We start from the raw sequence: 26,737 nt of genomic DNA on the forward strand, positions 1-26,737 counted from the left end.
ATACGTCTCATCACTTGTGGTTTTTTTAAGTTTTATTTGAGCTTGTTGTCATACAATTAATATTGCTGTAAATATACTTGAGAATGACCAGCACCTTTATGGTCATCACAATAGAACATTACTTATAATTGATTGTGAGTTACTCACCTATAGTGCTATGTGAAGTCACTGTGATCCAAGCTTATGTCTAACCACTGACATTCCTAAGAAAGCATCTAGTTAAAAGTTTTGAATTTATGTCTTGATTAATTTTGTACTTCCATTATAATTGTTCTGTTTTAATTTAGAACATTCAATTTGTGTTTGAACATGCAGTGTTCTGGTTGTATGGGCAGTATTATAGGATAACTTTGTAAATGCAACTTAACAAATTTTCTAGTTTAATTTGCATGAACAAATTGATATTTGATAATTGATAAAACATGAACTATATTGTTTTTTGGCACCATTGTTTGTTTGATTTTTACTGCCTGATTAAAAGTTTATCTTAAACCAACAGTGAATCTGTCATAGTATGCAGAACCAGTGCATCCAGTTGACCCTTGATTTTCAGCAATTAAAGAAGTCAAATCACTATTTCTCATAGTCAAATACTGACAAATAGACTTGTCACCTCCATCTCAAGAGTCAAATCTTATTTTAGAAAGTCAAAATCATACTCGAAGGTCTACTGGGTGCCCTGAGAACACAGTCTGACAAACAAAATCTATAATTTTTTTTCCTAATAAAAGTGATCCTGCTGTGTTTCCCCCCTCTCGTAGGCCTACTCTCCCCCCGCGGGCCTAACGGCTCGCAGACTTGTCCACCTACTTTTTACATTTGACCAGGTACTTTAAAAAGTCTTGAACACACTGTAAATGTACAATTTAATACACTTGATGTATTTGCATTCATAGGTTCCCAGTAAAACGTGTGGAAAGAAGACGAAAAAATACTACTCGTGTCCGCAATAAGTCATTCATAGTCCTGTTGTCTCCCACCTCAGAAAGCATTTATGCACACCTTGCTGATCATGGTCATTTAGGCGCTTTAAATCAGACGACCAATACAAGGTACAACGTTTTTCGATTGTATTCGTTATTGTTTTTTAAAATGGAAATATAAGTTTAAATGAATAAATATGTAGAAGCATAATATTCGTCATGTTCAAGATTTACAGAAACATGTGAAAATATATGTCTTATAGCCGAAAGATGTTTTTCAGTGGCGGACTTGCGTCTCTCCTCCGTGTCATTACCCAAGAATGTTGATTCGTCACAAACAAGCCACGATGCTTCACCCAAAACATGGGAAACTAACATGAATGTATTTTTTAAAATTAATCTAAGTACCAATCTTTCCATTGATTGGTGTTTTGTTGAAAAATATTTTGCAGAACTATTTTAAATATTTTTTTGAAATAAATCACGATAATGGGTACAGTACACGAGGCACGAACGCCTATTTTCAAGGCATATTCTAATGACCGTGCTTTTCGTGTACGGCTTGTAAACGGTTGAAAACATGGTTTAATCGAAGAGTTGTCCAGTAAAGATTATTTTCATCGAAAAAAGACTGGATGTTAATGCACAACTTTGAAAAAAATCAACAAAAACATCATATTTTTCATGATAATGGGTCGCCAACCAGTACAGTTCATAATGTTACAATACTGGTTTACTTCCGTGTTTTGATACAACATCGGTGTCAATAATAAGCTTGTAGCATGGCGTGATTAGCGTGCATACCATTCAAACATTGTATAGACAAAAATGTAATATCGGAAAGTTCCGGTGGGAACATAGACGGCGATACCTTTGGTCTTAAGAGGTATATAAAGCCATCTGCTAGCATAGTGTCTTCCTTAGTCTGGCTCTCCTCATGTTCATCCAGTTGGTTAGAGCGGTCGTAAAGTAGACCCTATATACGGACCCTGCTGTAGTGAGCAGACGCTGTAGCACGTGCTCTGGAGTACTCAGCACTGGTACCTAGGGCTGGCTGTGACTGCGAGCAGCGGTGCATTTTAGCTGTTGTGTATGTGTTGGTCGGTGTTGTAGGAGTTATGTCCCTTTAAGCGGGCAGTAGTCTGGTGGAAGTACTCAAACATAGAGTACTGGTTCTAAGAAAGCTGTACATTACATACTCCCATATAATTTACCTTGTTGTATCAAAAGTTAATAATAAGTTGTTTTAAGTAGTGAGTAAATATCGGTAAGAGACGTTTCGACCTTGCTCTACATCAATGGTGTGTATATATATTTAGTACAACCATTACTGGGCAAGGCATATGCTCAGAATATATTTTTCTATCTTGCATATATCGCCACTTTTGAGCACCCGATTAGATCCCAAAAAGTAACTTGAGTTCCAAACAGCTTTTTATTGTCCAGACAACTCTTTCAAAACCTGTGGACTAATTTCAACAAAACTTATGATTAAATTTTCTTAATTATGAACAACACATTCCAGCCCTTCTGAATTTGAAGGTTATCTTGGTTAGCCTCTAAGTAACAGTTCCAGTTGTCCATTCATGCGGATTGTGGGGGTATTAGTCAGCCATCCTGGTGACAGTTATAGTTCTCTCAGTAATCTTGTCATTATGACATTACATAGGCTTACATAGGCACCATTTCTGTTTTCTCCACTTAACAAAGCAGATATTGTAGCCATAAAAATACAGAAAATACTGCTGTATTTTAATTAATTTCCTCTAAAATTGGTCCTTCAATTATTAATCCCTCAGTATAACACTCAGAAATCACTTGATGACATAACCACTTTGTCCAGCTCATAGCCTGTTAATATTCAGTTTCCCTTAGTTCACCGACGGCTCTCTCAGATCCATGTCAGTTCTCTCTCATTCCCCAACAGTTCTCTCTCTTCCCTGACAGTTCTCTGATTCCTCGACAGTTCTCTCTCAGTTCTGCGACAGTTCTCTCTCATCCTCCAACAGTTCTCCGATTCCTCGACAGTTCTCTCTCAATTCTTTGATATTTCTCTCTAAGTTCCCAGTAGTTCTCTCGCAGATCCGAGACAGTTCTCTCTCATTCCCTGACAGTTCTCTCTCAGGTCTCTGATAGTTCTCTCTCATTCCCCGACAGTTCTCTCTCAGGTCTCTGACAGTTCTCTCTCATTCCCCGACAATTCTCTCATTCCTTGACAGTTCTCTCTCATTCCCTGACAGTTCTCTCTCATTCCCTTACAGTTCTCTCTCATTCCTTGATATTTCTCTCTCAGGTCCCTGACAATTCTCTCTTTCCTTGACAGTTCTCTCTCATTCCCTGACCGTTCTCTCTCAGGTCTCTGACAGTTCTCTCATTCCTTGACAGTTCTCTCTCAGGTCCCTGACAGTTCTCTCTCATTCCCTTACAGTTCTCTCTCATTCCTTGACATTTCTCTCTCATTCCCTGACAGTTCTCTCTCATTCCTTGACAGTTCTCTCTCAGGTCCCTGACAGTTCTCTCTCATTCCCTTACAGTTCTCTCTCATTCCCTTACAGTTCTCTCTCATTCCTTGACATTTCTCTCTCATTCCCTGACAGTTCTCTCTCATTCCCTTACAGTTCTCTCTCATTCCTTGACATTTCTCTCTCATTCCTTGACAGTTCTCTCTCATTCCCTTACAGTTCTCTCATTCCTTGACATTTCTCTCTCAGGTCCCTGACAGTTCTCTCTCATTCCCTTACAGTTCTCTCTCATTCCTTGACATTTCTCTCTCATTCCTTGACAGTTCTCTCTCAGGTCCCTGACAGTTCTCTCTCATTCCCTTACAGTTCTCTCTCATTCCCTGACAGTTCTCTCTCATTCCTTGACAGTTCTCTCTCATTCCCTGACAGTTCTCTCTCAGGTCTCTGACAGTTCTTTCATTCCTTGACATTTCTCTCTCAGGTCCCTGACAGTTCTCTCTCAGGTCCTTGCCAGTTCTCTCTCATTCCCTTACAGTTCTCTCTCATTCCCTGACAGTTCTCTCTCATTCCTTGACAGTTCTCTCTCATTCCCTGACAGTTCTCTCTCAGGTCTCTGACAGTTCTCTCATTCCCTGACAGTTCTCTCTCAGGTCCCTGACAGTTCTCTCTCATTCCCTGACATTTCTCTCTCATTCCCCGACAGTTCTCTCAGTTCCCAGTTAGTTCTCTCAGTAATCTTGTCATTATGACATTACATAGGCTTAAAAGAACCATTTCTGTTGTTCCACTAAACAAAGCAGATATTGTAGCCATAATAACACAGAAAATACTACTTGATTTAACTTTTATTTCCTCTAAAATTGGTCCTTCAATTGTAAATCCCTCAGTATAACACTCAGAAATCAAGTCATTCACACTACATCGGATGTAAACACGTCGATTTTCTTACTTGGCAACTACTTTTCAAAGCAACATTATTCCTTCTGTAGCTGGTGGTAAACACTGACTGGGTTACCGGTATTATTTCCATTATACATAGATTTTCAAGTTTGAACTGTATCTCTATGAAATAAATAATGATTCATAAACTGTCAGAACTCATCAGTGCTTTAGAAGTAATGATTCTCCGGCAAATAAAATGTTTGTATTTCTTACATATCTATTATATTGGAGTTGTGTGAAACGGCCAGTTCCGAGTACAACACTACTGTCAGACAGAAACCCAATGATTTGTGTAAAGCGATGAGTTCCGAGTACAACACTACCGTCGTACAGAAATCCAATGATTTGTGTAAAGCGATGAGTTCCGAGTAAAACACTACCGTCAGACGTACATCCAATGATGTGTAAAGCAATGAGTTCTGAGTACAAAACTCTGTCAGACAGACATCCAAGGAGTTTTGTAAAGCAATAAGTTCCGAATACAAAACTCAGCCATCCAAGGAGTTTTGTAAAGCAATGAGTTCCGAGTACAAAACTCTGTCAGACATTCAAAGTCTTATTAATAAATGAGTTCCAAATGCAACAACCTAGCAGAAAACATTTTGTCCAAACGCATCCATCAGGTAGTGATCATCCAGCGAAGAAATTCACATAGAGAACATATAACGTAAGAATTTGTCATATTACTCTCTTCCCTCCACAAAGAAATCCAAACACATGTGAATGTATCTCAGTGTCACAGGAAATATCACAAGTACAGTATACAAAGTTTCAGCCGGACTGGCATTTATCACAAATAATCACCAAAAGTTAATAACATCTTGTGATTATGTGAACGTATCCACACTACAGCACCGCTGTGTTCAAAATTCCTGGGAAATTGCCCATAAAAATGTGTAAAATCATGTCAATGGAAAGTGTAACATATAAATGAGCTCGGATTGGTAGGATTTTCCACAAACACCAAAAAAAGCAAAGGGAACCACCGAAACTCCGAGATCCATGAATGTGTAGGACTAGAAAGCTATGGGTAAATCATATGATCCGAGATCAATGTGAAGAAGATCCCGGAAAGAACTCTGTTATCTTGTTGGACTGACTGGGACCCAAATGGCCTTCTTCTGTTCGGAATCGATGACAGTTTTAACCTGTTGGTACATCTCTGCAAGGATTCCTCCCTGTATGATGGCTGCAATGCAACAAGAAAAACAAGTTAATAGATCTTCCACTGGACTATTATTGTTACCAGGTGGAACATTGAAATAAATATTACACAGGAAAAAAATCAAACAGCTGTTAAATACTTCACATGTAGTTATCAATATTTACAGAATATCGTGGTGATACAGAAACAGGACATATCGCCGAAGGTAATTTAGTAATGTACAGAATATCGTGGTTATACAGAAACAGGACATATCCCCGACGGTGATTTAGTAATGTACAGAATATCGTGGTTATACAGAAACAGGACATATCCCCGACGGTGATTTAGTAATGTACAGAATATCGTGGTTATACAGAAACAGGACATATCCCCGACGGTGATTTAGTAATGTACAGAATATCGTGGTTATACAGAAACAGGACATATCCCTGACGGTGATTTAGTAATGTACAGAATATCGTGGTTATACAGAAACAGGACATATCCCCGACAGTGATTTAGTAATGTACAGAATATCGTGGTGCTACAGAAACAGGACATATCCCCGACGGTGATTTAGTAATGTACAGAATATCGTGGTGCTACAGAAACAGGACATAACCTCGATAGTGATTTAGTAATGTACAGAATATCGTGGTGATTTACAGAAACAGGACATATCCCCAACAGTGATTTAGTAATGTACAGAATATCGTGGTGATACAGAAACAGGACATATCCCCGACGGTGATTTAGTAATGTAAAGAATATCGTGGTGCTACAGAAACAGGACATATCCCCGACGGTGATTTAGTAATGTAAAGAATATCGTGGTGCTACAGAAACAGGACATATCCCCGACGGTGATTTAGTAATGTACAGAATATCGTGGTGCTACAGAAACAGGACATATCCCCGACGGTGATTTAGTAATGTACAGAATATCGTGGTGCTACAGAAACAGGACATATCCCCGACGGTGATTTAGTAATGTACAGAATATCGTGGTGATACAGAAACAGGACATATCCCCGACGGTGATTTAGACATGTCCCCGACGGTGATTTAGACATGTCCCCGACGGTGATTCAGACATATCCCCGACGGTGATTCAGACATATCCCCGACGGTGATTCAGACATATCCCCGACGGTGATTCAGACATATCCCCGACGGTGATTTAGACATATCCCCGACGGTGATTTAGACATGTCCCCGACGGTGATTTAGTAATGTACAGAATATCGTGGTGCTACAGAAACAGGACATATCCCCGACGGTGATTTAGTAATGTACAGAATATCGTGGTGATACAGAAACAGGACATATCCCTGACGGTGATTTAGTAATGTACAGAATATCGTGGTTATACAGAAACAGGACATATCCCCGACGGTGATTTAGACATATCCCCAATACCAACAGTGATCCTTGGGACTGACAAAACAGGTTACTATGATATTGGCATACTGTCTTGGATGAGAAGAGACTAGGCCCCCTACTTTGGGCAGTAAGTCTGCCAGCCTATGACCTGTATCACTAGTGGTTAAAACATATACCAGAGAACTGGTGGCGGTAGTCCTGCTCTATCTTCTGGAATCGCTCAAACAAGTCTTTTGCTGCTTTGTTACTAAGGTTTTTAGGATGAAACTGTGGGTCACGAATTTCCCTGAAATATAACAACAATACAGAACTTGTTTCCATTGGAAAGGCAAAGACATCAATTTTTTAAAATAGCTATTTCCTTACAGATTATTATTGTTATTATTTTTTTTAATTGATGTTTCCTTTAAAGGGTATGAAAGAAATAAGATTTCTTTTGAAAAAAAAAAAAAAACAACTTTTGCTTCACTTGAACAGTTGTTTCCCTTGAAAAGGAACCAGTACAGAAATTGGATTTTTTCAACAGTTGTTTCCTTTGGATTGTGGATTGTATAACTATGTACTGGTAATTCATACATAATCTACTGTACCTGATCTGTTTGAATGATTTATGGCGAGCAAATATAACTATGGGGTATATCTGTAGTCTGTGGAGTCGCTCTATAGCAGCTGGACTAGTATTGAGTAGACAGTGAATGCCCTGCAAAAAAAAAAAAATAATAAAAAAAAAATAGAAAAAAAATAAATTACAAATCTAAGATAGAATTCCATCATAGTAACACCTGGCCCATAATGTGTGATTATAAAGTTTTTCATACATTTTATAGATCCATAATGTGTGATTGTAAAGTTTTTCATACATTTTATAGATCTCTTAAGTCCACATTACATTTGAAGCTGTTATTTATATGGCATTTAATTATCTGTTGTCAAATTATGAATTTTTTTTTCAGCCTGTGTAAGGACACACTCGTAGTACTCCTGTTGTATCTATATACCTGATCACAGATCTCTGACAGACGACACACGGATACACTCATAAATCTATATATACCTGATCACAGATCTCTCTGATAGACGACACACAGATACACTCATAAGTCTATATATACCTGATCACAGATCTCTCTGACAGACGACACACGGATACACTCATAAATCTATATATACCTGATCACAGATCTCTCTGATAGACGACACACGGATACACTCATAAGTCTATATATACCTGATCACAGATCTCTCTGATAGACGACACACGGATACACTCATAAGTCTATATATACCTGATCACAGATCTCTCTGACAGACGACACACGGATACACTCATCAGTCTATATATACCTGATCACAGATCTCTCTGATAGACGACACACGGATACACTCATAAGTCTATATATACCTGATCACAGATCTCTCTGATAGACGACACACGGATACACTCAACAGTCTATATATACCTGATCACAGATCTCTCTGACAGACGACACACGGATACACTCATAAGTCTATATATACCTGATCACAGATCTCTCCGACAGACGACACACGGATACACTCATAAGTCTATATATACCTGATCACAGATCTCTCTGATAGACGACACACGGATACACTCATAAACCTATATATACCTGATCACAGATCTCTCTGATAGACGACACACGGATACACTCATAAATCTATATATACCTGATCACAGATCTCTCTGATAGACGACACACGGATACACTCATAAGTCTATATATACCTGATCACAGATCTCTCTGATAGACGACACACGGATACACTCATAAGTCTATATATACCTGATCACAGATCTCTGACAGACGACACACGGATACACTCATAAACCTATATATACCTGATCACAGATCTCTCTGATAGACGACACACGGATACACTCATAGTGCTCGTCCTGGAGCCAGTAGTCAATGTAACTGCTGTCGGCAAGACCTTGTTCCATTGCTTTTGCAGATGTCTGCATGATGACTGTGATCATAAAAAAAGTAGGGTTATTAATATGATAAAACAAGGAGCCGCAAAGCTTGGCATTATCCCCCGCGCCCCGCAGTTGGTATGAAAACTCAAATACATGTATATATCAAGCTCAAAGTAAGAGTTATTAAGGAAACAGTAATTTGGTATTTTTGATTAAGTCTCCATGGTGACAGAAAAAATACCGAAAATGGAAGGTCTGCAATAGCAAAAGGCACAACTACTCGGATATATTCAGAAAATTTCAAGGAGCTGCATTGAACGGTTATGGAGTTATAGCCCGGAAACAAAAGGAAATAGTAATTTGGTATTTTTGATTAAGTTTCCATGGTTTTTCAGGAAAAATACCGAAAATGGAAGGTCCGAAATAGCAAAAGGCACAACTAGGGCACTAGTCTGATATATACAGAAATTTTCAAGGAGCTGCGTCGAACGGTTTTTGAGTTATAGCCCGGAAACAAGAGGAAACAGTAATTTGGTATTTTTGACTAAGTTTCCATGGTGACAGAAAAAATACCGAAAATGGAAGGTCTGCAATAGCAAAAGGCACTAGGGCACTAGTTTGATATATACAGAAAGTTTCAAGGAGCTGCGTTGAACGGTTATGGAGTTATAGCCCGGAAAAGAATCTCGGACGGATGCACAGACGGATGGAGCCCAATTTAATATCCCCCGCAAACGCGTTTCGCGGGGGATAAAAACAAGTCATAATTGTAATATGGCCTTGCCATTACATCCCCCAAGGGGCCATGGCAGTCTAGTGGTTAAGGTGTCTCGATACTTTATCATTATAGCCCTCCACCTCTGGGTTGCAAGTTCGAAACCTACGTGGGGCAGTTGTCAGGTACTGACAGTAGGGCCGGTGGTTTTTCTACGGGTACTCCCACTCCACCTCCAAAACCTGGCACGTCCTTAAATGACCCTGGCTGTTAATAGGACGTTAAATCAAACAAACCAAAAAAACAAACATCCCCAAAACTACTGCAGCACATGCTAACGAAGCTGATAAAGCAATACTTTTCCATAAGTCATAATACACCATGGTATCACAAACATTTTTTTTATCTTATGTCAAAATCGTACGTTCTCCCAGTAAAAATATACCACTCTCTAACTTGGAGATAAAAAAGGACAAACTTTTGAGGTGAAAATTGTAAGCCGCTCCTATTCCCGAGTCCTGCAATCATACTATGAACTTCATTTTATTCTATCAAAACAACCGTATTATTGAGAGAAGATCAAATTTTCTGTAAAATTCCAATATCTTATTGTCTATCCTGAGGTAAAACAAATGGTAACAACACAATTTTTACAGATTTTGCTCACTGCTCAAAGATATACATAATGCTCTTAAAATAGACAACCTGTTGGCACAGTCTGCAAATATGCGTACAATTAGTGGTATGGCAATGAGTATTTTGCCAGCATCCCTACTCGACACTCAAAGCTCAGTATCCACCTCGAAACAATCGCTCACAAGGCATATATAGTCGTTCTCTTATGCTAATTTGTAATCGAGTACGATGTCACTTTATGTTTAAAAGGGCTTGCTTGTGTACGATTTTAAATTGATTTCGTAAGTTACAACAGGATAGATATGGCATAAAGTTACGCAAGGTTTCTGCGCAACTAACGAAAGTTTGTAAGTTACGAAATTTTTGTGAAATGCTTAGTAATTCGTAAATTTGACTTAAGCAAAATTCTTAAGTTATGAAGCTTTATGTAATGTTACCCAGAGCACCAAAATTGGTTTAAATTTGACAAAATCTAAATTTCCACTGATCAGCAGGCAGCAAAACCCGGAGGTCAGCATTGTGTTTTTTTGTGTCATATACTCTACTAACACACCAACTTTCATCAAAATTAGACAATATCTAAATTTCAACCAATCAGAAGCCACAATATGGTGGTCAATTTGTTAACAATATCATTTTTTTATTCAACATTAAAGCATGTCCAATTATACTTGTCCAATACTTTCCACGAAGTGCACCAAATAGAAAAAAAAACTGATGGCTCAAAATGTATTTTGGGCAATCAAAGGCAGTGGTGGCTATCTTGTGTGGTTTTCAGATAATCGCTAAAAATTTGAAGAGTAGAAAGAAAAATTATAGTAATGAGGAGACAAATAAAATTTGTTAAGGTGACTTAATTATTTACTGAACATGTTTGATCTTATAGTGACCTTACAGGATGAACACCATACACTTACTAGGTCGACAGGCTTTATACTTGTCACTGGAAGCAGAGGCGATCTTGTTGATAAGTGGTTCAGCCAGTGGAGCCAACAATATCACCGGCCTCGTCATCTTATCTGTTAATAAAAACAGAACGGTGTTGATGAACATCAATTCCAAGTTCTAATCCTCTGTCTAAACTAAATGTTTCATCACACAAAGTAAGATAGGGTCAAAATCAAAATAACTTGAGAATGTGAGATTTCAGTACTTACACTCGACTCTATCAACTTTTGTGTAGGCGTATAGTGACACATCTGGAACGATAAATTACATTCAAAATAGAGAAACAAAGCAGCTTATGATGAACATTCTGCAAAAAATAATCAACTGTTGGCGACAAGTAAATTCCATTCCGCAAATTAATATCTGATGGCCTACACACAACAAAAGGTCTTCCCTGCTTGAGTGCTTGAGTACCTGTGATTTGGAAGTCATGTCCGACATGTCATTTCTAAGTGAGTGAAAGATGAGAAGATTACCACACAATTTCAGCACTTAAATATCTATTTAAATCATTTCTATCGTGGTACATATATGAGATTATTGCAAAACATCATAAAAAACAAATATACCAAATTTGTGGCAAATAATACATACACAAAATGTATTGAAACAAGCCTTGTTTTGTCAAGTGGAGTAGCAGCCGGAAACACACAGTGCGCAAGTATAGATCGATCTTTACAACAATTACGGAGTAAAGTCACATAGATATGACCCAACAGTTTAAAAAACATGAAATTAAATCACTTATCATAGTTTGATCAGAAACGAAGTCCTGGAAGTAACCACGCATTAACCGACCATGGTTGTGATTTCAGGTGTGTCGGATAAGTTCCGCCAGATCACACATGGTAACCCAGACAATTTGACAATGTCGTGAGCTTGAGTATAGTTATCGCACTACTTTAATCATCAGAGGGCTTATGTAAGTGCTGTTTGTCAACATCAATACTGTTGGATCTTCATAACAAGAGATCCCAGAGGAATCTTGGCGCCCACCATTGAATGATCTTTATAGGTTCCATATCAGATTGACCTTTTCTCTATTTTTCCCTTCCTCTTACTTATCTGTGTAAATTGAGAAACATCCCTCCAGTACTTTTCAAACAAGGGGAACTTATGTATGAAATTTGAGATTTAGCGATAATGGCTGTCTGTCTACAATGTTTTCAGATGGGTCCAAAAATGCTAAACGACGGACCAAGGGGAACCTACATATGGAATTTGAGAAAGATCCCTTCAGTACCTTCTGTAAAATAGCGATAACAAACTTTAGTTGCCAAATTTCAAGATGGCTGTCTGTTGGCTATATTGTTATCCGACTGGTCCCAAAATGAAATATGCATAACTAGGGACCAAGGGCAACCGATATATCAAATTTGAGAAAGATCCCTTCAGATCTTTCTGAGAAATAGCAATAACAAACTTCAGTTGTCAAAATCCAAGATGGCTGTTTGTTGGCATCTGACTGGTCCCAAAATGAAATATGCATAACTAGGGACCAAGGGCAATCTATATATCAAATTTCAGAAAGATCCCTTCATTTCTTTCTGAGAAATAGCGATAACAAACTTCAATTGTCAAAATCCAAGATGGCTGCCTGTCGGCCATGTTGTTATCCGACTGGTCCCAAAATGAAATATGCATAACTAGGGACCAAGGGCAACCGATATATCAAATTTGAGAAAGATCCCTTCAGATCTTTCTGAGAAATAGCAATAACAAACTTCAGTTGTCAAAATCCAAGATGGCTGTTTGTTGGCATCTGACTGGTCCCAAAATGAAATATGCATAACTAGGGACCAAGGGCAATCTATATATCAAATTTCAGAAAGATCCCTTCATTTCTTTCTGAGAAATAGCGATAACAAGAATTGTTTACGGACGGACGGACAGACAACAGACCACGTACGCAAGGCGATTTGAATAGCCCACCACCTGATGATGGTGGGCTAAAATCAGTAACAATAGTCAGATATGTTTAATGTGATTTAGTAACAAACCGAAACAAAAACGGGATATTTCCCGTGCCCCAAATTGTAAACAATTTACCAAGACGTACAATGAGTATTTTGTTGACACATTTTGTTCGAAAATGAAACTAATGTTTTCAACTTCAGGATAACTGGTACATTTTATATAGGTTTTATAATATCGGGACCAACATTTTACTTCTGGATAACCGAGGTCTTCAAGTTAACCAACTTCGAGTTAACAAGGTTTGACTGTAGTTGATTTTTTGTATCTAAAACAGGACAAACTTATCCCAATATCTACTTTACAGATGTGAGACAGAAGAGAACTTGGCTCTAGCAGATAATGGTCAACTTTTAATCAACAGTTGATTTTCTTTTCATTATTTCTTTTTTTTTTTTTTAATTCTTTTTTGGAATGATATATATAGTAAATAGTTAAAGATGTGAGAAATTATTCTACTTTTACACTATTTTCTTACTTCCAATTATTATTGCCTGTCTGCACAGGTATATATACATCAAATGTTATCAAAATTTACACCAATGTAAAGAGGAGGATCTAACAAGTAATTTTCCTTCATGGCATTTTACACTGAGACAACAAATAAAATCAAAGGGCCAAAGGCCCTGAGAAACGTCAGGGTCGGAGGTCATATTATAAGAAATTTAAAATTGGATTTTATAGTCAGTTACATTTGTATCAGATGAAATGTCTTAATTTGCTTACTCCTATTCTATATATATTCAAGAAAACATGCATAACATATTTATCTGCTGACAACTTTCCAATAGCTGAGTATAGTTCTTTCCCTATTTCTTTAATGCTCGTGGAAGATTATTGATATACTCCTGAATCAGTAAAGCTGCTTGTAAACTTTGAAAAAAATCAAATGAACAACAAATTGCTCTATTAACAGAATATGTTGTACATTCAACCAAAGATAAAATCCAAGATGTACACAGCCTAAGTTTTTTTAATTTTATTTATACTATAAGATGTTAATTAGGCCTAGCAAACATCTACTTTATGACCCCTAGTAACATATTTTAACTCCGATAGAAAATTGCGGTCGCATTGTCCGACGTTTTGACATCGACACCAGTGTATCAGTCACGGATCATAATCATTAGATTCTTTTCAAATAAACAAATTATAGCCTTATTAATAAAATCCTCACGAAAAACTGCAATGTAGATTGCTACAACTTGCCTTCAATTCCTGGTGATATTTCTTGCGTATTCTAGCTACATACAAATGAATATGAAACTGCGAACGGTCGCTAGTTTAGTTACATTCAACATAACCGCCATTTTGCCGATTAGTGATGAGTCACGTGACAGCTGAAGTTATCTCGTGGAATGCTCGGGTGCATTTGACTACGTAAATAGGGTTGGTTTTAGGCTTATATGAAATGTTCCTGCATATGAACTCAGGATGAACACAGGAGTCTAAGACATGTGGATAGTTTCTCTGTGAATGCATGTAAATTTCCACGACGATCAAACTGATAGTTTTACTTTCGTTTTCAAGGCAGGATTGAGACAGAACTACGTACTCCTACGCCAACAAAATTGCATACATGACGAGGAAAATGTTTATATTTATACTCTAAAATAATCTAGAATACTAGACATTCATATTTCATTTTAAATAATTGCAGTAAACACGGTCTACATCAGTTAAATCGTGTCAATAATTGCTATCAAAATTGGAACTATATTAGGCTGCGGTTGTATATCATTTGTATGACAGAAACCGTAAGTTGTTAGCCAGAAACAATAGCGTCACTAACAACATTTTCCTACCACGACTATAACGGCAGGTGCCAAAGGCATCCTGACGCTAAAAATTATTGCAGTGTGAACATCGTATAAAACCAATGAGTGATACATACATTACAGTACAGCTTGTTCAGGGTTAAACAAAGTCATGGAAACACAGCCACTCAATATACCTTCACTTCATTTGCATCTGAACCCAAAAACTGGAGGAATTAAATAATTTTATGATTTAAGTACGTGTTACATTTCTGGTTAACAAGCAATGACCAATTTTAATTTTGATCTGGTAGGTATATAGGCGAAAATATCCGTACAGTGTATGATGTGATGCAATATCTTGAAGATTTAAATATTCCAGGTATGTTGATGTTAGTAGATTTTGAAAAGGCCTTTGACTCGGTTTCATGGAAGTTTATTGATAAAGTCTTAGAGTATTTTAAATTTGGGCCAGAAATAAGAAAGTGGATAAAATTATTTAACAATAATGTATATGCTTCAATTAATCAAGGGGGAAATCTATCAGAACGTATCAATATTGAAAGAGGTTGTCGTCAAGGGGACCCAATAGCTCCTTACATTTTTATTATATGTGCAGAAGTGCTAGCTGCAAGAATTAGAAATAATAATCTTATTAAAGGTATTGATGTAGATAATGTACCAATTTTAAATGTACAATATGCTGATGACACCGGGTTGATACTTGATGGGTCAGAGAGGTCACTTAATGAGTCTTTATCAGAGCTGAATAATTATGCAAAAATTTCAGGGTTAAATATCAATACTAGTAAAACTCAAGTTATATGGTTAGGGAGCTGTAAATATAGTGATGTAACATATAGGCCAGATTTGAATTTACAATGGGGAAAAAATAGATTTACATTTTTGGGGATTGAGTTTTCAGTTGACTTGGATCAAATACCAAAAATGAATTTTGACAAAAAAATTGTAAAACTCAAATCAATTCTTACATCATGGAAGAGGCGGAGCTTGACGCCGATTGGTAAAATCAATATTATCAAGTCTTTATTAATCGCACAACTAAATTATTTATTCATTACGTTACCAAACCCACCAGAAAAAATTATCACTATGATAAGTTCTTTATTATTTGACTTTTTGTGGAATGGTAAATGCCATAAGATCAAAACAGACGTTATTATTCAAAATTTTGCAGATGGTGGGCTCAAGATGATTGACGTGTATGCTTTCATTCATTCATTAAAGCTAGGTTGGATTAGAAGATTATTTTTGTCTTCAGGCAAATGGTATCTGATACTCAAGTCAACTCTAGATTTAAATAAGCTATATAGTTGTGGGAAAGATTTTGTAAAATTATGCATATCAAGGTGCCACAATAAATTTTGGATAGATGTCTTTAAAGCATGGGATAAATTAAACTTTTCTGAAGATATGAGGCTAAAAAGACAAGATTGTATTCTTAAAACACCTCTTTGGTACAATAATGACATTAAAGTTAACAACAAATTTGTCTTCTATCCCAACTGGTATATGACAGGTATCTTAACTTTAAATGATTTGATGAAAAATTCTGAAAATCTAGCCTTTCTTTCTTTTGACGAATTTATACAAAAATTTGGAATTAATACTAATTTTTTACAATATCATGGATTAATATTGGCAATAAAACGCTATTTAAGAAATCTCGAGTTAAAACCAGAGAAGCTTTCACACCCTTTTATACCACAATTATTAGAAATATTTTTTAAGAACAAAAAGGGTGTGAAAGACTTCTACAGGTTTATAATAACTCCAACAACAACTCCTACAGGTACTAGGAAATGGAATTTGAGCTTTAACTTTGATAGAGAAATGTGGTTAAAAATATATAATCTTCCCTTTAAGGTAACAAAAAATTCTAAATTGATATGGTTTCAAGTCAGAATTATTCATCATATCTTAGTTACAAATACCTTTCTTCATAAGATAAGAATACATCCTAGCCCTATGTGTACTTTATGTAATATGGAAAGGGAGACAATTATACATTGCTTATGGGAATGCAAGGAGGTGCAAACTCTTCTTCATAAATTTGAAACTTTGTTAGATTTGTTGTTTATATCTTTTGCATATAATAAAGACTCATTTCTTTTTGGAATAGTTTTACAAAATTGTAGTTCTGTTGACAACGAAATTTTAATCATTATGAAACATTACATATATAAAACCAGATGTCTTAGCAATTCTTTGAATATCAATGCTCTCATTAATGTAATTAAAGATAATTTTGTAGTCCAAAAATATATGTATAACAGTCTTAGTGACCATGGTAAAATACAATTTGATTTAGGCTGGAGGAAGTGGAAGCCTTTATTGGATCTATGAGTTGTATTAGTCTTTTACACATCCTACCCTGGTCTTAAACTTATTGTTATATACATGTACACTGTATTATTATATAAATACAGGTAACTTACTTTTCTTTTACTTATCTTCTATTATTGTATATCATAACACTGACTGTTGTGGTCTGTATCGCTGACTAGCCCAGTGATTTATCAGTATTTTATCTTTTAATACATATTGTATTACAATATTCTTGTACATGCATGTATGCAATAATTACATGTATGTAATTAAGAAATGGTACCTCCCCCTCTCTCTTCCTTTCTCTCCCTTCCTATCTGTCTTCCTTAGTGTGTCCTCTGCCTTTCTGTCTGTGAGGGTGTGTGTGAGGATGCGTGTGTGTGTATAGGTGTGTGTGTATATATATGTGTATGTATGTACATGTATGTTATGTATGCAGGATCTTCCCTGACACTGGATTCATGCGTGCTATACGCAGAAAATCCATCAAGGCCTCCCAAACTAAACGTTTTTTTAGGATGTACTGTTAATTCTAAAATCTGTCATTTGATTGCAGAAAACTTTTTTGATTTTTTTTATTTATTTATAAAGGACCTTTTATAACAAAATATGAGGGAAAATCCTGTTTATGTTATGTTTATTTACGCTATGTTGTACTATGTTATGTCATGATGCTACATATGCAAGTATATTTGTTATGCCTCGCTATGTATGTATATATGTGTGTATGTGTGTATGTATGTAGGTGTGTGTGTGTGTGTATGTAGGTATGTAGGTATCTATGTATGCTTGTATGTATGTATGTATGTATGTATGTATGTATGACCTATCATAGCATACACAATGATCTTTTGAATGCTGTGGGTGGGAGTGTGCAAGTGATTGTCTGTTGATGTCTATTTATGTATACCATGTAAAATGTTTGAAAATAAAATAAAAAAAAAAAAAAAAAAAAATTAATTTTGAAGCCTACATATTTGTTGACAAGAAACAACAGGGTGTAAGGTTGCCTTCTCACCATCTAGCATTGGAACAGATTCACTGGTGAATGGAGCATCAGATGCACTAAATTCACGACTGTCTTTGGAATTATTGCGTTTATGTCGACGTCTGAAAAAGCTTCGTCTTGCTGTTCCTGATCCTCGACGAGTCGTGCCCTTGAGTTCATCTAAGTCTTGTAGGCTAAGGCTGCCAGAGTGACTTCTCCTCAACATGAAGTCATCCTCAAGTCTACAATGATAAACAGCTGACTAATTAAAAACAGCTCTGGACATCTTTTGGAAATATTATCAACATAAACAGGCAGTTTATTTGCCCTGGTGATAGTGTGGAAATATTATCAACATAAACAGGCAGTTTATTTGCCCTGGTGATAGTGTAACAGCCAGCATGATAAATTAAATTCATTTCAATGCCTCCGCTATGGATCAAACCCAGGACCTCTAGTCTTTTTGCTGAATCAATTGAGCTAAAGAGAAGATCTCTCTAGCGAAAGATATAATGCAGCTAGCATTCAAGCTAAACAGAGGATCTCTCTAGCTGAGAGGTATATTGCCGCAAGCTTTTCACCAGGGTAAGGTAGTGAGCTAAAGAGACGTACTCTCTAGCAGAGAATATTACTGTGGTTAGTATTTACCAGGGTTACATATCGACTGTGGTTAGTATTTACTAGGGTTACATATCGAGCTAAAGAGACGTACTCTCCAGCAGAGAATATTACTGTGGTTAGTATTTACCAGGGTTACATATCGACTGTGGTTAGTATTTACCAGGGTTACATATCGACTGTGGTTAGTATTTACCAGGGTTACATATCGACTGTGGTTAGTATTTACCAGGGTTACATATCGACTGTGGTTAGTATTTACCAGGGTTACATATCGACTGTGGTTAGTATTTACCAGGGTTACATATCGACTGTGGTTAGTATTTACCAGGGTTACATATCGACTGTGGTTAGTATTTACCAGGGTTACATATCGAGCTAAAGAGGCGTACTCTCTAGCAGAGAAGATTACTGTGGTTAGTATTTACCAGGGTTACATATCGACTGTGGTTAGTATTTACCAGGGTTACATATCGACTGTGGTTAGTATTTACCAGGGTTACATATCGACTGTGGTTAGTATTTACCAGGGTTACATATCGACTGTGGTTAGTATTTACCAGGGTTACATATCGACTGTGGTTAGTATTTACCAGGGTTACATATCGACTGTGGTTAGTATTTACCAGGGTTACATATCGACTGTGGTTAGTATTTACTAGGGTTACATATCGACTGTGGTTAGTATTTACTAGGGTTACATATCGACTGTGGTTAGTATTTACCAGGGTTACATATCGACTGTGGTTAGTATTTACCAGGGTTACATATCGACTGTGGTTAGTATTTACTAGGGTTACATATCGACTGTGGTTAGTATTTACCAGGGTTACATATCGACTGTGGTTAGTATTTACCAGGGTTACATATCGACTGTGGTTAGTATTTACCAGGGTTACATATCGACTGTGGTTAGTATTTACCAGGGTTACATATCGACTGTGGTTAGTATTTACCAGGGTTACATATCGACTGTGGTTAGTATTTACCAGGGTTACATATCGACTGTGGTTAGTATTTACTAGGGTTACATATCGACTGTGGTTAGTATTTACCAGGGTTACATATCGACTGTGGTTAGTATTTACCAGGGTTACAATATTATCCAGTTTACCACACTATACTAACCTTTCTTTACTGGGAATAGTTCCTGATTTGATTTTGTTGCAGTCATCATCAACTAACCAGCCGAACCAGCAGCCAGCCACTCCCCCATACATTGTATTCTCCACCATCAGAATGTTGTCTTTGTAAAAGCTTAGTTCCCCTTCATTCTCTGCAGGACGGTCAAAGTGGGCACGCACATAGAACAGATCACCAGGCTGCTCGCAAATCTGGTAGTACTCTTCAACACAAAAATATATAGAGCTGGGAATTCTGTCAAATTAGAGAGGGAATTGCTTTATGTAGGGTGTGGACAACTGTCAAATAACAGAGAAAATTCCAGTGTTGGGCTGGGTAACATAGGTTATTGGGAATTCTGACAAATCAAACAAGGGTCAGATAACAGAGGTTTCACTCTAGAAGAATACTTACTTTCTGGATTGTACTGAACTTTCATTCCGACAGCCAGACACGACTTGGAAATCTCAGCAGAGGCAAATTCTGCAGTCACAGAGGTAAAGTCTACTCCATTGTACTGTAAGAAAGAGTAGAAAACTAGGAAAACCTAAAAACACATCTGTGTGCTTACCGGTACTTTATATAGAACTCACTCACTGGGAATATCTGTGTGTGTAGGACATGTGTCCGTCACTCACCGGGAATATCTGTGTGTGTAGGACATGTGTCCGTCACTCACTGGTAATATCTGTGTGTGTAGGACATGTGTCCGTTACTCACCGGGAATATCTGTGTGTGTAGGACATGTGTGCGTCACTCACCGGGAATATCTGTGTGTGTAGGACATGTGTCCGTCACTCACCGGCAATATCTGTGTGTGTAGGACATGTGTCCGTCACTCACTGGGAATATCTCTGTGTGTAGGACATGTCACTGAGGTGTCATCTCTCATAGTGTCACTGAGGTATCATCTTTCATAGTGTCACTGAGGTGTCATCCCTCAGTGTCACTGACGTGTCATCTCTCATAGTGTCACTGAGGTGTCATCTCTCATAGTGTCACTGAGGTGTCATCTCTCAGTGTAACTGAGGTATCATCTCTCATAGTGTCACTGAGGTGTCATCTCTCATAGTGTCACTGAGGTATCATCTCTCATAGTGTCACTGAGGTGTCATCTCTCATAGTGTCACTGAGGTATCATCTCTCATAGTGCCACTGAGGTGTCATCTCTCATAGTGCCACTGAGGTGTCATCTCTCATAGTGTCACTGAGGTGTCATCTCTCAGTGTAACTGAGGTATCATCTCTCAGTGTCACTGAGGTATCATCTCTCATAGTGTCACTGAGGTGTCATCTCTCATAGTGTCACTGAGGTGTCATCTCTCATAGTGTCACTGAGGTGTCATCTCTCAGTGTCAATGAGGTGTCATCTCTCATAGTGTCACTGAGGTGTTATCTCTCAGTGTCACTGAGGTGTAATCTCTCTGTGTCACTGTGTCATCTCTCATAGTGTCACTGAGGTGTCATCTCTCATAGTGTCACTGAGGTGTCATCTCTCAGTGTCACTAAGGTGTCATCTCTCATAGTGTCACTGAGTTGTCATCTCTCATAGTGTCACTGAGGTGTCATCTCTCATAGTGTCACTGAGGTGTCATCTCTCATAGTGTCACTGAGGTGTCATCTCTCATAGTGTCACTGAGGTGTCATCTCTCATAGTGTCACTGAGGTATCATCTCTCATAGTGTCACTGAGGTGTCATCTCTCATAGTGTCACTGAGGTGTCATCTCTCATAGTGTCACTGAGGTGTCATCTCTCATAGTGTCACTGAGGTATCATTTCTCATAGTGTCACTGAGGTGTCATATATAATAGTGTCACTGAGGTGTCATCTCTCATAGTGTTACTGAGGTGTCATCTCTCATAGTGTCACTGAGGTATCATCTCTCATAGTGTCACTGAGGTATCATCTCTCATAGTGTCACTGAGGTGTCATCTCTCATAGTGTCACTGAGGTGTCATCTCTCACAGTGTCACTGAGGTGTCATCTCTCATAGTGTCACTGAGGTGTCATCTCTCAGTGTCACTGAGGTGTCATATCTCACACTGTCACTGAGGTGTCATCTCTCATAGTGTCACAGAGGTATATCTCAGTGTTACTGACGTGTCATCTCTCATAGTGTCACTGAGGTGTCATCTCTCATAGTGTCACTGAGGTATCATCTCTCACAGTGTCACTGAGGTGTCATTTCTCATAGTGTCACTGAGGTGTCATCTCTCAGTGTCACTGAGGTGTCATATCTCACACTGTCACTGAGGTGTCATCTCTCATAGTGTCACTGAGGTGTCATCTCTCATAGTGTCACTTAGGTGTCATATCTCAGTGTCACAGAGGTATCATCTCTCATAGTGTCACTGAGGTGTCATCTCTCATAGTGTCACTGAGGTGTCATCTCTCATAGTGTCACTGAGGTGTCATATACAATAGTGTCACTGAGGTGTCATCTCTCATAGTGTCACTTAGGTGTCATATACAATAGTGTCACTGAGGTTAGCATTGTTTACTAATTTTGGTCCCTGTTCTCCTTCAAAGTAATAATTAATTACACATGAAAAGACTCCAGGTTTACCTGAAGTATCTGGTCTCCACAGTGTAACCCATCATGTCCAAATGCTACACTGTTAGATTGCACTTCATGTACAAAAATACCAACAGCATTTCCTCCTGCAATAGTGATGCCCAGACCTTCACCTGGAGAGCTCTTCTTTAGGGAGACAAAGCGTGAAGATTCGCATGACATGCTAGGTCGACTGTACCAGAAAAGGAAAAAAGGTTAAAAATAAAACATTGCCATGTAGATAATCAATAAACAATTAACTTCAAAAATCAAGGTAACATACTGCCTTCCTAAGATATACCCACACACTGACTGTAAACATAGAGGTGACATACTGTCTTCCTAAGATATACCCACACACTGACTGTAAACATAGAGGTGACATACTGCCTTCCTAAGATATACCCACACACTGACTGTAAACATAGAGGTGACATACTGTCTTCCTAAGATATACCCACACACTGACTGTAAACGTTGAGGTGACATACTGTCTTCCTAAGATATACCCACACACTGACTGTAAACATAGAGGTGACATACTGTCTTCCTAAGATATACCCACACACTGACTGTAAACGTTGAGGTGACATATTGACTGTAAACATAGAGGTGACATACTGTCTTCCTAAGATATACCCACACACTGACTGTAAACATAGAGGTGACATACTGTCTTCCTAAGATATACCCACACACTGACTGTAAACATAGAGGTGACATACTGTCTTCCTAAGATATACCCATACACTGACTGTAAACATAGAGGTGACATACTGTCTTCCTAAGATATACCCACACACTGACTGTAAACATAGAGGTGACATACTGTTTTCCTAAGATATACCCACACACTGACTGTAAACATAGAGGTGACATACTGTCTTCCTAAGATATACCCACACACTGACTGTAAACATAGAGGTGACATACTGTCTTCCTAAGATATACCCACACACTGACTGTAAACATAGAGGTGACATCCTGTCTTCCTAAGATATACCCACACACTGACTGTAAATTTTGAGGTGACATATTGACTGTAAACATAGAGGTGACATACTGTCTTCCTAAGATATACCCACACACTGACTGTAAACATAGAGGTGACATACTGCCTTCCTAAGATATACCCACACACTGACTGTAAACATAGAGGTGACATACTGTCTTCCTAAGATATACCCTCACACTGACTGTAAACATAGAAGTGACATACTGTCTTCCTAAGATATACCCACACACTGACTGTAAATATAGAGGTGACATACTGTCTTCCTAAGATATACCCACACACTGACTGTAAACATAGAGGTGACATACTGTCTTCCTAAGATATACCCACACACTGACTGTAAATATCCACTCTTTATATACAATTCATTCCTTTTCACCCAAGGATACTTCAGACAAAATAGTTGACCAAATCCTCTTATTCCTTCAGAAGAATAAGGATTGTAAAGAATTTGGAGAAGGCAGATGGATATCAGATGCCACATCACAGCAAAAGTTCATCGGTCCTTTGGACCAGGTAAGCTAAAAATTAGCAACATACACAATAGCTAGTTAGAATGTTAACATTGATTTTCAAAACAGAAAAGTAAGAACAGATACCTGAGGCTTGTCTTTTTCTTGAAGGTATTGGAATCTGGTGAGTTGTTTGGAGAAGTGTTGGTGCTGTCACCTGAAGAATCACCATTGATGTACTCTGAAACAAGGAAGTTTACCGCAGACCTATTATAACCGATACATGTATACAGTAAAACTCACTTGTGTCGACACGCTTGAATCGAATAGTACATCGGATGAGTTGAATGTTTCGCTCGGTCCCGATTTTTTCCCTTCTTTATCTTAACAAGAGGCCCATGGGGCCTGTATCGCTCACCTTGTTGGATTAGACCAAATGTCAAAATAATGTTCATATTCAATTTGTTTTATTTGTAAAACTCTAACAATGCTATATATGGTTATAGTGTGGGAATCTGAACTGCTTTAAAGATTAATGAAGTCCAGACTCTCTAAGGTCTGAAAGACCTCAAGAATTGTTTATAGAACATGCATTCATCACTTTATGTCTAGTAGCGATTTAAAGGAATTACCTCTATTTCACCTATTGGGCCCCGCCCCTTTGGCCCTTCGGGGGTCAGAGTCACCATTTACGCAAAATCTGTTCCCCTTCCCCCAAGGATGTTTCTGACCAAATTGGGTTCAAATCCATTCATAACTTTATGATTAGTAGCGATTTAAAGGAATTACCTCTATTTCCCCCACTGGGCCCAGCCCTTTTGGCCCCTTTGGGGTCAGAGTCACCGTTTATGCAAAATCTGTTCCCCTTCCCCAAAGGATGTTTCGGACCATATTGGGTTCAAATCCATTCATAACTTAATAACTAGTAGCGTTTTAAAGGAATTACCTCTATTTCCCCTATGGGGCCCCGCCCCTTTGGCCCCTCAGGGGTCAGAGTCACCATTTATGCAAAATCTGTTCCGCTTCCCCAAGAATGTTTCTGACCAAATTGGGTTCAAATCCATTCATAACTTTATGACTAGTAGCAATTTAAAGGAATTACCTCTATTACCCTATTGGGCCCCGCCCCTTTGGTCCCTCCGGGGTCAGAGCCACCATTTATGCAAAATCTGTTCCCCTTCCCCCAAGGATGTTTCTGACCAAATTGGGTTCAAATCCATTCATAACTTTATGACTAGTAAAGATTCAAAGGAATTACCTCTATTTCCCCCACTGGGCCCCGCCCTCTTGGCCCCTTTGGGGTCATAGTCACCATTTATGCAAAATCTGTCCCCCTTCCCCCAAAGATGTCTCTGACCAAATTGGGTTCAAATCCATTCATAACTTTATGACTAGTACAGATTTAAAGGAAATACCTCTATTTCACCTATTGGTCCCCGCCCCTTTGGCCCCTCGGGGGTCAGAGCCACCATTTATGCAAAATCTGTTCCCCTTCCCCCAAAGATGTCTCTGACCAAATTGGGTTCAAATCCATTCATAACTTTATGACTAGTAGCGATTTAAAGGAATTACCTCTATTTCACCTATTGGTCCCCGCCCCTTTGGCCCCTCGGGGGTCAGAGCCAGTGTGTAAAACGCGTGTCTGTATGCTGTAATGTGTACGACTCTGTGTGTAAAATGCGTGTCTGTATGCTGTAATGTGTATGACTCTGTGTGTAAAACGCGTGTCTGTATGCTGTAATGTGTATGACTCTGTGTGTAAAACGCGTGTCTGTATGCTGTAATGTGTATGACTGTGTGTGTAAAACGCGTGTCTGTATGCTGTAATGTGTATGACTGTGTAAAACGCGTGTCTGTATGCTGTAATGTGTATGACTGTGTGTGTAAAACGTGTGTCTGTATGCTGTAATGTGTACGACTGTGTAAAACGCGTGTCTGTATGCTGTAATGTGTACGACTGTGTGTAAAACGCGTGTCTGTATGCTGTAATGTGTATGACTCTGTGTGTAAAACGTGTCTGTATGCTGTAATGTGTACGACTCTGTGTGTAAAACGTGTCTGTATGCTGTAATGTGTACGACTCTGTGTGTAAAACGCGTGTCTGTATGCTGTAATGTGTATGACTCTGTGTGTAAAACGCGTGTCTGTATGCTGTAATGTGTACGACTCTGTGTGTAAAACGCGTGTCTGTATGCTGTAATGTGTATGACTCTGTGTGTAAAACGTGTGTCTGTATGCTGTAATGTGTATGACTCTGTGTGTAAAACGTGTCTGTATGCTGTAATGTGTATGACTGTGTGTAAAACGCGTGTCTGTATGCTGTAATGTGTACGACTCTGTGTGTAAAACGCGTGTCTGTATGCTGTAATGTGTATGACTCCATGTGTAAAACGCGTGTCTGTATGCTGTAATGTGTACAACTCCATATGTAAAACGCGTGTCTGTATGCTGTAATGTGTACGACTGTGTGTAAAACGCGTGTCTGTATGCTGTAATGTGTACGACTGTGTGTAAAACGCGTGTCTGTATGCTGTAATGTGTACGACTCTGTGTAAAACGCGTGTCTGTATGCTGTAATGTGTACAACTCTGTGTGTAAAACGCGTGTCTGTATGCTGTAATGTGTATGACCCCGTGTGTAAAACGCGTGTCTGTATGCTGTAATGTGTATGACTCCGTGTGTAAAACACGTGTCTGTATGCTGTAATGTGTACAACTCGAGTATGTATTTTGTGTTGATCTGTAACCATGCACAATATTGTTTATTAGATAACAAATCATTGTTATCATGAACAGTTAATTTCTTTGTTA

At 38.2% G+C, this 26,737-nt stretch overlaps 1 protein-coding gene and 1 long non-coding RNA gene across 15 annotated transcripts in view; one reads left to right on the forward strand and one right to left on the reverse strand.

Moving 5' to 3' along the window:
- Nucleotides 1-4,215: 4,215 nt before the first annotated feature.
- The window catches only part of LOC117339394 (disks large homolog 5-like), an 86,042-nt gene continuing 63,520 nt past the window's right edge, over nucleotides 4,216-26,737 (reverse strand). For 3 of the 4 annotated variants that reach the window (XM_033900959.1, XM_033900975.1, XM_033900966.1), the window contains 11 exons: nucleotides 24,075-24,168; nucleotides 22,473-22,653; nucleotides 20,321-20,423; nucleotides 19,913-20,129; nucleotides 18,197-18,408; nucleotides 11,308-11,349; nucleotides 11,068-11,169; nucleotides 8,722-8,849; nucleotides 7,448-7,557; nucleotides 7,034-7,143; nucleotides 4,216-5,516 (listed from right to left, as the gene is read on the reverse strand). In XM_033900959.1, the coding sequence (XP_033756850.1) occupies nucleotides 5,410-5,516; nucleotides 7,034-7,143; nucleotides 7,448-7,557; nucleotides 8,722-8,849; nucleotides 11,068-11,169; nucleotides 11,308-11,349; nucleotides 18,197-18,408; nucleotides 19,913-20,129; nucleotides 20,321-20,423; nucleotides 22,473-22,653; nucleotides 24,075-24,168 (1,406 nt within the window). In that variant the 3' untranslated portion in view covers nucleotides 4,216-5,409. Of the gene's footprint in view, nucleotides 5,517-7,033; nucleotides 7,144-7,447; nucleotides 7,558-8,721; nucleotides 8,850-11,067; nucleotides 11,170-11,307; nucleotides 11,350-14,750; nucleotides 15,131-18,139; nucleotides 18,409-19,912; nucleotides 20,130-20,320; nucleotides 20,424-22,472; nucleotides 22,654-24,074; nucleotides 24,169-26,737 lie in introns of those variants that run through there. The other variant, XM_033900982.1, reaches the window with a different exon arrangement.
- LOC117339418 lies at nucleotides 5,611-6,544 on the forward strand. Of its 11 annotated transcripts, none has more exons than XR_004535207.1 (6): nucleotides 5,611-5,995; nucleotides 6,031-6,229; nucleotides 6,265-6,287; nucleotides 6,323-6,345; nucleotides 6,381-6,461; nucleotides 6,497-6,544. It is a non-coding gene; the product is annotated as an uncharacterized LOC117339418 (long non-coding RNA). The 11 variants fall into 11 exon arrangements; XR_004535210.1 differs by having other exon boundaries at nucleotides 6,381-6,403; nucleotides 6,439-6,537; XR_004535203.1 differs by having other exon boundaries at nucleotides 6,031-6,287; nucleotides 6,381-6,403; nucleotides 6,439-6,461; nucleotides 6,497-6,518.

The sequence above is a fragment of the Pecten maximus genome, chromosome 1 (genome assembly GCF_902652985.1).
Source record: "Pecten maximus chromosome 1, xPecMax1.1, whole genome shotgun sequence".
NCBI classification, from domain to species: Eukaryota; Metazoa; Mollusca; class Bivalvia; order Pectinida; family Pectinidae; genus Pecten; species Pecten maximus.